Source organism: Mercenaria mercenaria, chromosome 10 (genome assembly GCF_021730395.1).
Source record: "Mercenaria mercenaria strain notata chromosome 10, MADL_Memer_1, whole genome shotgun sequence".
NCBI classification, from domain to species: domain Eukaryota; kingdom Metazoa; phylum Mollusca; class Bivalvia; order Venerida; family Veneridae; genus Mercenaria; species Mercenaria mercenaria.
Genome location: NC_069370.1, coordinates 39,310,359 through 39,322,556, shown reverse-complemented (window position 1 = coordinate 39,322,556; position 12,198 = coordinate 39,310,359). Strand labels below are relative to the sequence as shown.

The 12,198-nt window shown below is 35.9% G+C and overlaps 2 protein-coding genes across 2 annotated transcripts; one reads left to right on the top strand and one right to left on the bottom strand.

Moving 5' to 3' along the window:
* The first annotated feature begins 2,046 nt into the window (after positions 1 to 2,046).
* Positions 2,047 to 8,759, top strand: LOC123560384 (MAM domain-containing glycosylphosphatidylinositol anchor protein 1-like). The gene is made up of 7 exons (XM_045352581.2): positions 2,047 to 2,165; positions 3,351 to 3,386; positions 4,086 to 4,118; positions 5,477 to 5,614; positions 5,970 to 6,235; positions 7,743 to 7,834; positions 8,662 to 8,759. Exons 1-7 carry the CDS (start codon positions 2,123 to 2,125, stop codon positions 8,690 to 8,692), a joined length of 639 nt encoding a protein of 212 aa, XP_045208516.1. The 5' UTR covers positions 2,047 to 2,122; the 3' UTR covers positions 8,693 to 8,759.
* LOC123560385 (carbohydrate sulfotransferase 12-like) lies at positions 8,250 to 11,981 on the bottom strand. Its single transcript, XM_045352582.2, has 4 exons — positions 11,910 to 11,981; positions 11,638 to 11,681; positions 9,814 to 10,402; positions 8,250 to 9,326 (listed from the first exon to the last, which is right to left on the bottom strand). The coding sequence occupies exons 2-4, from the start codon at positions 11,674 to 11,676 to the stop codon at positions 8,806 to 8,808; spliced, it is 1,149 nt and encodes a 382-aa protein (XP_045208517.2). The 5' UTR covers positions 11,677 to 11,681; positions 11,910 to 11,981; the 3' UTR covers positions 8,250 to 8,805.
* Positions 11,982 to 12,198: the final 217 nt, after the last annotated feature.

The window sequence follows — 12,198 nt, the reverse complement described above, 5'->3', positions numbered from 1 at the left end:
ATTTCAAATATTCACAAAAAGTTTTTGCGCTATACAAGTTTTGTGTTTTTATAGCATCTCAGTGTATTAAGTACAGCATAGTTATGACACATGAAAGACAAAAATGCGGCTTCTAGTTTATTGAAGGAGAGTAACTCTTGTAATGTCTTGTAGACTCCTACTGCATTTACTTGAAACTTTACTCCAGTTAATAATCAAAGCATTGAGACGTCTGGTGGGGGCGGGTTTGGTAGATTTATTTTCTGTTTGGTGTCAACTATTGTGTATCTCAATGCCCTACATTAACAGCTATGATAAAGCTTAGATTACCTCAATTTACATTTTGTCCATTAAAAATGTCATGTCACCTTTATAAAACAAAAACAACAAACAGTTTGCGTGCAAATCAAAAACCAATCTTCACTGTGAAATTTTAACATTCACCACCTTTACTTTTTAAATATCTCACTTTTAAATTCCACTATTAATAAAATAGTTCTAACGTATTTGTAACACCTTTAAAATACATGTATGAGAAACAAATACAAAAATGCATCAAATCTAAGATGACATCACATGAAGTTATCTAAATGGCCACTTGGAAATCAGTGATGTAACCATGGGCTGGAATACCTTATCATCAGATAGATCTTATATAATCTAAATGGTTAGTGTGAATGGAGATAGGTTAAATCATTAAATAAGCCCCCTCTTCCCGTAATAAAGGAAATGGAAATGTTCGTGTTATTTGTGGTATGTGACTCAAGATAAAATAGGCGCTTGTGGGGGATGGGGATGCCTTTGGTACATTTAAATTGAAGTGCAAGTAAGGCATTTGGATTTTAACAGAAGCCGATTTGCAGAGAGGGATAACATTGAAATCAATTTATTTGTATAGAGAGGCCAAACATACACAAATGTAATATAATTCCATTCATGCTTCAATTGAACTTGCCTAGAAACTTACAAATTTTGTAAGATTACATGTTTCATCATCATGTGAAACATATCACATTAGCGAAACTTTATGGTATGATTTGGTTCTATTGGAGAAATTGGAGAGGACGGTAGTGGATGGATAGTTAACTTATAGTTTTTTTAAATGATACATACAAATACGCTATGAATACCATAAAGTTTCAATGTAAGCTATAACTTTGAATCAGTCCATTTGAATGAAATACAGTATTTCTTTTACGAGTAGAATAAAACAGAAAGGCAAACTGAAACGATATCGACATACAAACAAAATTAAGTTACCGATCTTTTCTGCAAAGAAGTAGATTTGATGTCGCTCATGGCTTCTGGAAGAATAGTAATTTCACAAGAATATCGAGCCTACTGTGAAAAGCATACTGTTTCGTAATTGAGTAGAAGAGAAGCGACTGACGAAAGAGATAATGATAATACATAACCTCTCATTTTGATCCATAGTAATAATATTAAACCACAATGTATTGAGGAATCACATCTTTATTTCAGTTGTGTGTGTATATATTATAAGTATAATGGAATTACAAATTCGTTTGAAGACAAAATCTTTCATAGGATTCAAAGCATCGAAAGTCGGACTTAAATGTTTTGCTTACTATTTCTTTTCGATATAGGTGATTTAATAAACTTTAAGGGTTTGAATTAATCTTAGTACACATGAAGTACCTAAGTAAGATGCTAATGAACTCTATAATTTTTGTTTTAAATGTATACTAAATCGATCATAGAACAAAAACGTTGATTTTTCAATGTCTGAATTCATGAAGGTTATTAATAATAATGTGTTCGAAAATAACAGCGATTATGCTCTCTGCAGATATCTTCTTTACCCGCTGCATTGCTTACTTGTATTTGTAATTCATATAAATGCAGATTTTAATGATTGTATAATATCCTAAAACTTACTACTTAAGCAACGTCATAATGAATTATCACGAGTCATAATAAATGCAAACTCCTTTTTGGAAAAGAAATTATTTCAAAATTCCGACTTGTTATTTTTTTTGCAACTGAAAAATGACTTGTTTGAACCCTTGGATTATTATTCAAGATTTTAGTTCAATATAAACCGGAAAGACTTTAAATACTGAAAGTTAGTCGTAGGCACTAAATAACAGATAAGATATTGTTCCTTATCTAGGGCAGAAGTATGGATAAAAGAAATCAATTGTTTGCTTATTTACATATTTTCGGTGAGTTACTTTAAAGTTTCAGTATTTCATTTGAAACGAGTCGTGACATACATATTTATTCTTTGTATCAACATTTACTTTGTTTTCCTAAGTCAGTTCTGCATATAGTTCTACCATTCAGTGTCTGATATAGGACACGGTTCAAAGAAGTACCTCTGAAGAGAAACACTATCGAGCGGAATAAGAAATGTCTATAAGCATGCGTAGGGTGTTGCTCTTGTGATTTTAATTAACCCATTAGAAGCATGGGCGTAGGAGCGAGTTTAACTTGGGGGGGGGGGGGGCAAACCTTTTCGACCGGCGGTTTGTGGGGGGGGGGGGGGGGGGGGGGGGGGGGGGGGGTTAGTGGCAAGGTATCCTCGGTGCATTATTCGTGACAAAGACTCAAAGCCTTGTACAGGGATTAATTGGGCCATAGGCCCCTCAAACCTGTATGTTTTAGCAATCATTGAGTTATTCTGATGATACACATACGACTAGGCACTGGACTGTCTTAATCAGTCATATTATATATTGTTCTAATTAAATGTGCCATTTTTTATATTCTTCTGTTGAAGCCCTGGACATACAATCAATTAGCACTGTATTTGTCTAATTGTGGTTTAAAGTTATGGAAATATCATTTCCCTTGAATGGACAATGAAAAACAAAAAAATACATAACGTTTACATGCGTAAACAGGCTTAATACTTAGGCCTACATTGATTTTGCAGACGCTCAAACCGGAACTGTAGTGATTGCGCTCAATGATATATTATTTTTATAAAATGTAAACAATTCTTGGCGTGGCGCGTACAGATTTCAGTACTCACACTACGGAAAGAGACATTTTTAGTCAGAATACAAGGGAAGGCCAAATGCAAATCAGAAATCAGGTTGAAAAGAATTATATGATGCTAAGTAAATGTTATATTAGTCTGCAATTTATATATCTTTTCCAAAATATTCGGGGGCCAAACTATACTTTGCCCCCCCCTCTCCTAGCTTAGGGGGGGGGGGGGAGGGGCTGGCCCCGCTGCCCCCCCCCCCCCCCTGCTCCTACGCCTATGAGAAGAATGCATATTCTTTGTAGGCAGGTATTTACTCGTGAGTCTTGTGTTTAACAGAGGTCATATGGCATAGATGCGTTATGCTATAGAACTTGATCTTGCCTTTCAGCTAAACCTTTTATTTGTTTTTTTTCAGCATCCATTCTGACGTCATGTTTGGTTGCGTGCGCAGGTAATAAGATACTATGTATTTTACTTTTTCAGCATGGATATAACACGTGCCATTGCACTTTGAAAATCTTCATGTACTCTTCACCGCCCGCCTGGTCCATATTTTGGAAATATATTTCATACTACATGTATTAATTGTAAACTTTACATTCATGAAATTTCTCACATGTTTAGAAACTGTTGGTAATGGCATATGATAGAGACTGCAAAAATATCGAGGGGACTTTAGAAGTTTAAAACCTTGAAAGAATCAAAATTCTTACAACATTTATTAGAAAAATGAAGTTTACTATTGTTGCAATTGAATTTACTGATAATCCTTTGATTTACAATGAGAAAATCGTGCGTGCGGAACAAGAAAAAACCCAAAACATTTCCAAACCACCAGAATAAAGCATAACGAGGACTTGTGTTTGCATTAGAAACAACAACATAAATGGCAAATGATCGTATGCTCTTTTTGCCGTTATTAACATATTACCCTATGTTTAATTGTATATTTATTTTATGATACCATGTTTTCAGCTGGCCCGAACCTAAATGGAAATCATTTTAAATGCTCAGAATCATTATTTGTTATGCCAGTATCTAGAAACAAATCACAAAACATTTAACACTTCCGACATTACTAACTGATATGATATGATCTTTGTTGTAAAATATTTCGTTATTTCACCAACATTTTTTTTTTCATTTTCAGCTCACTCTTCTATAAACGAGGTTGAAAGCCAAGGTAAGTTTGATCATTTTGCGAACTCTACGTGTTTTTTGCGCTTTTATATATCTTTTTTGGATATTTTCCGCTCGACGATCTCGTAAATTCCCTAATCTGAAAGGGGATCGCCATAAGCTTTACGTAGTTTTAGTCAGCAACATAGTGTTACAAATAAGCACCTCTGTGAAAAAAAAGTGGTGTAGGCTACCATTCTTAACCACGGGGACCACGCTTGTACTAAAACTCGCTTTATATATTCCTATTTACGTCGGCAATATATAAGAGAATACTATTGGCAAAAACCGAGTAATTTTAAGTTTTTGCAATTATTAAAAAGTGAAAACGCAACAGAAATCCGAAATCTCTCGATATACATCTATAAAGCTTTTCAATTGAGAAATAGGTAGTCGAATGAATATTGTTAGAAACAACATGGATACTTACACCTAGAAATTTTTATTAAAGACCCTTGTTGTTGTCAAAATATAGTCTCTTCTGTTTATGTCATATTGTATTGTATTGTGAAAGGCAAAACATTTTCATGTTATTTTGTCTCTCCCACAAAAAGCAATTTCTGCATTTTTGAAACTAAATGATTTTGGGGTTTGAATTTACAGGGTATTAAATAGGAAATGTCTTGCCATCTTGCCACGATTTTTGATTTTAGATAAACTGGATACATATATGCTATGCTCATAGATCTTATAAGATTTAATGCATAATAAAGATTCTTCTTCTTCTTCTTCTTCTTATATTTCAACCTACAAATAGAATTATAGCATGTTGATGAATACATTAATGTAACACCTTATAACTACAGTAGACTGTATCAAGATATGCCTTCATTTAATATTCTCATTCCTCCGATGTACAGAAGCAAAGGTGATCATAAATATATTGAAGGACAGATGAAGCTGGAAGGAATGGTCCTAAAGGACCGTTTTGTTGTAGAAGCTACATGCACCTTTTTGAGGTCAACAGACATGCAGAAACTCTGCTTAAAGTAGCCAAGACCTTCGAGACTGTTGCCGTAATTCTAGGTAATTAGGGACCCATTTTCGGCCCAGCTTGAGAGCATTAACGGATACAATTTCCTTTTCTTTTCGTCCAATGAAATAACAAACACTTAAAGGGAGCGGTGGTCTAGTGGATAAGGTGTCGGCCGCTCAATCCTGGGGCCGTGGGTTCGAGCCCCACTGGGGTCATGACCATGACTTCTCATAATATGACACCAGTACTGGTTTTTCCAGGAAGCGGACTCGAGAGTGGTTCCAATAAGCTTGAAGCTTTCATCACAATCGAGCTAAAACAAATTAGTATAAACTAAAACTAAACTAAACAACAAATGGGTATCTTTGATATTTAATGTTTTACAGTAAAATGTACGTTCGACGCGGGTTTATGCAGTTGGCACCAATCTGTCAATGACAATTTTGATTGGACATTGATAAGCGGAGAGACACCCACAACTAATACTGGACCATCCAATGATCACACTCTAGGAACGGCGGCAGGTATATTTCATGTATATTTTGGTACATATGTGACTAAACACTGTGCTTTGTTCTTCCTTCGCTTTTACTAAATTGATACGAAACAATAAAATTATGCATAATTGTAAAACAGCTATAAGAAGTGCAGAATCATTAAGGATACAAAAACAAAAGCAAAAAAAAAAAAAAAAAAAAAAACCCACTAAATTTACATATGTTGACATTCTTTCTGCTGAACCATCTGTTGATAACGTACCTAGGCAATTGCTTCTTTCCCTCTCACGAATGTACACACACAATTTAAAGTATACCTTATTTTGAACGAATTTCTGAAGGATACTTTCCGATCGCTTTTTTACATTTTATTTTATTTCAGGGAAGTATATATTTATCGAGACATCTGCTCCTAGGAAGTTGAATGAGAGAGCGGCATTGATGAGTCCCCTCATAGACACGTGGAACCATAACTATATGTGTTTTTCGATGTGGTACTTTGCATATGGTTCGAATATTGGTGACCTAAGGATCATTTTGAAACAGTCAAAGTTTGTTAATAAAACAGAAACGTTATGGATAAACAGTTTTCAGGGATCCTTGTGGAAACAAACAACAGTGTCTATTTTACCTACTGGTCCGTTTCAGGTTGGTAAATACGATATGCATTCATAATTTGGAAACACCGTTAATAATGAATAACGGAATAAAAATTCTATATGAGCCGTGCCATGAGAAAACCAACATAGTGGCTTTGCGACCAGCATGGATCCAGACCAGCCTGCGCATCCGCGCAGTCTGGTCAGGATCCATGCTGTTCGCTAACGGTTTCTCTAATTGCAGTAGGATTTAAAAGCGAACAGCATGGATCCTGACCAGACTGCGCGGATGCGCAGGCTGGTCTGGATCCATGCTGGTCGCAAACCCACTATGTTGGTTTTCCCATGGCACGGCTCATATTATACTTAATTGGTTTTGAATACTGTACAGGTTTTTTGCCGTATTAAATTGTTTATAAGTGTATCACAAAAATAATTGAAATCAATGTAAATATTCGCCATTATTGACTTAAATAATATCTTTTCTTTCTTTTTTTCAACAAACAGTTTTTTTTTCAAATGGCCACACGTTTTGAAACGCGAAATTAATTGTTAGCTGTATAACACGAACATACATGTGTTACACGTATAAGGTGGGAGGACCGTTTTATATAGGCTATACGAGAAGTATTCATTTTATTTTGAACAAAATTTGAACAAAGCCATATTTCATTTTAGCAGACTTTCGATTTGAGATCCATTGCAGTATAAAGAATTATTTATTACGCTTCAACCAAGACTGCAAAGTTTTGGCAATGGTTGACTAGCCCAGTTTCTTCCACTTGTCTTGTTGAAGTAGCAAAGCGTAACTCCCAATTTGGCTGACCTACTTTTATATCGGTAGATTGACTTTTGAGATCATATGAGATAGGCTGGTGTTGCCGCTATAGGTCGTTTTCTGATTACTAGTATTTTTCTTGCACCTATACTATTTTTTTCTCTGTTAGCCAAGTTTATAACGAACATTTAGCATCAACTTCAAAGAAATCTTATGTTGAAATCATTTGTCACTCCTAGTACCCCTTTGTGAATGACTAGTCTTCAAAAGTCAAAATACTGTTGTTTTTTTTTAAATAATTTTTCACATATTTTCGAGCGTGAAATTTTAAGTGCTTTCTTTAAACATGATACAGGTATCGATAAGATATTGCAAATAAAGAAAGTGCAGTCTTTGTATTCTCATGCACTGGCCTCAGATATTCAAATTTTATACAGTTTTCATCAAAACTGAACACCTCCCGTACTCAATATGTAAAGCAGCACTAAACAAATGAGCCGTGCCATGAGAAAACCAACATAGTGGGTTTGCGACCAGCATGGATCCAGACCAGCCTGCGCATCCGCGCAGTCTGGTCAGGATCCATGCTGTTCGCTTTCAAAGCCTACTGCAATTAGAGAAACCGTTAGCGAACAGCATGGATCCTGACCAGACTGCGCGGATGCGCAGGCTGGTCTGGATCCATGCTGGTCGCAAACCCACTATGTTGGTTTTCTCATGGCGCGGCTCAAATACCTTTTTAGTATCATGAAATTTTATATTTTATACTACACGTTAGATAATCATAGAAGGCACGGTAGGAAGTGGTTACCTTGGTGACATAGCTGTTGATGATGTTGCAGTAACAGGAGGGAAATGTTCAAATGGAACGTAAGTGTTAATACCTGGTCTTCTAAAATAAATATCCTCTAAATATTGATTATTACATGCTATTCTTCCGTAATTATAACGAATTTGTCAATCACTTTGGAATTTGGTTTTATGTGTCGATGTTTGCAAGACATTAGAATTTGACAAAACAACAGCTAACCCACCATTTGTTACTTTGCCCAAAGAGCTATAAAAATGTATTTATACTTCTTTGCTTTGCCCATATTTTAAAATTGAATGAGATTTAAAAAAAATAGAATACACTTAGAACCATATGTCTTTGTTTCAATGAAATAAATCATTTCAATCATATAAATTCACCCATAATATGACTTTATCCCATGATCGAAAAGTCACAAAAATACAATTAACTTTGTAGAATTTACAAACTTGTGAAATCGTTACGAGGGGAAAAATAAACAGCAAAAACAAACCTCCTTACCGTGCTCAGTCGCAAAAGCAGTTAACATGTGTGTGTGTGTGTGTGTGTGTGTGTGTGTGATATTTTACCATTTTCCCGTAAAAAGAAAACAACAACAACAACAAAATTTACACCACTGCTATATTCTCGTTTTCTGAAAAAAGACTACTTTTATGAGTATTTTTGTGACTTAAAAAAATTGGCGTAGTAGTAACACGAATAAAATTATATCGTTGTCTGATTCGAGTTCTTTTGAAATTTTGAAAAACGTCATTAAAAATGTAGTTAACGACATATTAATCTAAAGTTCTTCTAAACTTCAAAATAGTACTTTCAGCAGTTTTAGAATATTTGTAAAATACCAAATGGCGGGCTAGCTCTTTTTTATATGTAATTTACTTTTCAGGTCGGGTACGAATCCATCTCCAGTAGGATGAATATTTACAAATTTGCAATGTTGTCAATACCCTTATAATAAGTGATCACATAAAAAGCAGAATTGTTTTCTTGTTTTCGTTTTCTTAGACTTCGCTATTCAAACCTAAACATTTCAATTTCTAAAATCTGCAAAATTGTGCCGAGTGTAAGAAAGTGTTCTGTTAAATATTTCTTGAGGTGAAGGATCATAATTATATAAATGAAAGTCTATTTTGTAAGCGGTCACGAACTTTTTTAGAACATTTATCGGAACTGAACGGTACATTTCAATAAACACATCTATCTTCTGTTTCTTTAGTTTGTTGACGTCAGATTCTTTCCATGCTCTTTTCGCTATTTCTAGAAAGTTTTCTTTGCTGAGTTTTTCAGCTGCTTTTTTATCTAGAAGGAATTTATGATCCACGTCAATAAGTCCCCGCATTTGTAGTTTTCTCCAAACTCTCCGCAATGCTTCGTACCAGCTCATACACTGTAGAATCTCTAATTTCCAGCCATAGGGACTGAAGATGCTGTCTTGCAAAGCATCTATATTGGAAAATTCATTTAAGTCTTCTTTCAGTACAGGAATCGCTGTGCCTAACTGTATTTTCTCTAGCACTGGGTAAATATCATCGCTGAACGATTCCATTTTGCCTGAAATAATAGTTATAGTCTCTGAGGAAACAAGTAAACGGCAAATAAAAACTGCATGACTTTGAGGGAAGCTTAACTTTTAGCCAGCTGGCGGCAAGTGATTCTGCCTTTGCACCAGTGCAGACCAATATCTGCCTGCACATCCGTACGGACTGATCATGGTCTGTACTGTTTGCTATTCAGTCAGTAAATTTTCAGTGAACACCCATTTGAATCATAAGTGGTACTGCCCAAACTGAATATGGACCAGTCCATTTAAAAAAAATAGCAGGGTAATGGTCAAGCAAATTAGTTAAATTGTAACACAGATGGTCTTTCACTTCTGAAGCCTTGAGATTCAGAATAAAGAACGGATACTGACAAATTACTGGCAAATTACGACTTACTAAAGAATTATTTTGCGCTTGTTTGCAAAATGAATTAGGTCGTCTATATAATTGCATCGTTTTATCTCTATGTTCTATATATTATTATTGAAAATACTTACCTATAAATGAATAATCCATTGTGCACGGCACACACATTTCTGTGGCTGGTAAGAAATGAGGATCAATGTTCTTCAAGTGTCCGACTGACCAGACGACAAATTGAACAAACTCGGAGAACGTGGCGTCATGGTAACACAATCTAGAATCATTCTTCCTAAACATTTGAATAGAATGTCTTCCAAACTGATCCCAAAACTGTGGATTAGGAACAAAAATTTTATCAATATATGCAGATAATATTCTATGGAAAGGATTTCTTACAAAAAAGAATTTAAAGTCACTTTTTAGTGTTTCTGCAGATTGTTCCTTATCTGGATAGTGAAAGTTCTGACTCAGTGCCATGTATATCGAGACCTGATACGGGTGTCTTATCACACTTCTATGATTGGCTTGGTAGATGACTCTTCGCCAAAACGTGGTCGCAACTTTCTCGACAGGACAATAAAGTGTTTTATTTCCGGGCAACACGTGCATGCGCTGAATCCAGAATGGAATGGCAAACTCGTACTTGTAGGGTTTTTTGAGAGCGTTACACTGATCGCGAACAAATGCCGCCAGTGCAAAGCCGGACGAACTGGAAACGTGCACCTGAAAACAACGTAGAAAGGATAAATAAAATGAGCCGCGCCATGAGAAAACCAACATAGTGGGTTTGCGACCGCGCAGTCTGGTCAGGACCCATGCTGTTCGCTAACAGTTTCTCTAATTGCAATAGACTTTGAAAGCGAACAGCATGGATCCTGACCAGACTGCGCGGATGCGCAGGCTGGTCTGGATCCATGCTGGTCGCAAACCCACTATGTTGGTTTTCTCATGGCCCGGCTCATGAATAATGGTTGACATGGTCTGTGTTAGTTACTGAGCTGGCGGTAACGAGAGAAGGAACACACGCAAAGACAAGTACAGATTATTAAATGAAAGCTACTCCAGATTAACATAGATTAGGAAGTTTTAAAGCCATATGATTAAGTATGTGAGTATTTTAAATACATAAGACAGTGTCATTTACGTTTATATTCATAGAATGCGATATAAACAACAGCTTAATTCCAGCTGTTGACAGGATGCTTAAATATTTCGATACTTTTCTTTCTATTTTATTCTGCATGCATGTTACGTGGATTTTTAAATGAACACCGTAAGATCACTTTGTTTTACTATCAACAAATGAAAGTACTATTTAATGTTTGAAAATAGTATATAAATCTGGAGGTGCAATATATTCATCTTCTAAGTTACCCTAACTCCTTATTGCATGTAATCGTATATACGCATCCATTGCATTTTGCTAGCATACTGAATTAAATGGACATTGCAAAAACGGGGAAGGGGTATCTAATGGATAGGTAGCCACACAATGTACACCCTTTCACATGAAGGGGAATCAAGAGTGCCGGGTTCAGATAAACTTGAGGCTTCTTTCACCATTAGTATAAAATGATCTCGTATATACTAAATTAGAAAAAGTCTCGCTAATGCAATCACATGTAGAACTTTTAAATATATATAAACAAGAGCTGTCACTTATGGTGACAAATGCCCTCGCAGCGCCTTGACCTTTGACCTAGTGACCTTGACCTTTGACCTGGTGACCCCAAAGTCAGTAGGAGTCGTGTACTCAATAAGCACTATCAGTATGTGAAGTTTGAAGGTCCTGGGTGCAGTGGTTTGCGAGTAAAGTGCCTTCATGCAAAAAGTTAACGTTGTGGCGAACGAACGAACGGATGGACAGTTGAAAACTAATATGCCTCCCTTCGGGGGCATAAAAAACTGGACACAAAAAAACAACAACCGAAAAACGGTAAGAGTAAAACGGACAATACCTTACTGCTTTGCAATGAAATCATCGTGGTGGTTTGCATTGTGTCTGAAAAAATTGAAAGATATAACACAATTAAAAGAGCATGATTTATCTCACGACGCTTATCGGCATACAAATAAGATGATTATGTACAGCAATGGCAACTAATGGGGGATAATGTGAAATTGGGAGTGCTTAGTGTAAGGGAGACAATCCAACCACCAAATAGCGGAACATGAGGATGAAGTACACTTAATAATACTTAAATTTTATTACAAAATGTAAATTCCATACCTTCCACCTGTTGGCTGTATTCACTCGTCAGCTCCACTGAAAAAAATGTAAAATATTGCTGAGGAACAAAATTTAGACCATTTTTATGTACATGTAAATATTACGTTACAGAAATACACAGCTAAACGCTAGCATGTCTTCAAGAAACAGACCAGTGATCGGGTACAGTGAAAATAAGATGTGTTTCATGCACTTCATATATAGGGTTGTTAAAAAATAATTTAAAACACTGTTGTTACAAGTAAATTCCTTCCCCCCCCCCCCCCCCCCCCCCCCCCCCCCACACACA

What these genes read in the sequence shown, in the direction of transcription:
- LOC123560384 (XM_045352581.2), top strand. Translation starts at nt 2,123, where the DNA reads ATGGATAAAAGAAATCAATTGTTTGCTTATTTACATATTTTCG. An exon ending in ATGTTTGGTTGCGTGCGCAG is followed by an intron (nt 3,387 to 4,085) that starts GTAATAAGATAC and finishes TTTCATTTTCAG; the next exon opens with CTCACTCTTCTATAAACGAG. An exon ending in CACTCTAGGAACGGCGGCAG is followed by an intron (nt 5,615 to 5,969) that starts GTATATTTCATG and finishes ATTTTATTTCAG; the next exon opens with GGAAGTATATATTTATCGAG.
- LOC123560385 (XM_045352582.2), bottom strand. Translation starts at nt 11,676, where the DNA reads ATGCAAACCACCACGATGATTTCATTGCAAAGCAGTAAG. An exon ending in TTTCATTGCAAAGCAGTAAG is followed by an intron (nt 10,403 to 11,637) that starts GTATTGTCCGTT and finishes CGTTGTTTTCAG; the next exon opens with GTGCACGTTTCCAGTTCGTC. An exon ending in AATGGATTATTCATTTATAG is followed by an intron (nt 9,327 to 9,813) that starts GTAAGTATTTTC and finishes CTATTATTTCAG; the next exon opens with GCAAAATGGAATCGTTCAGC.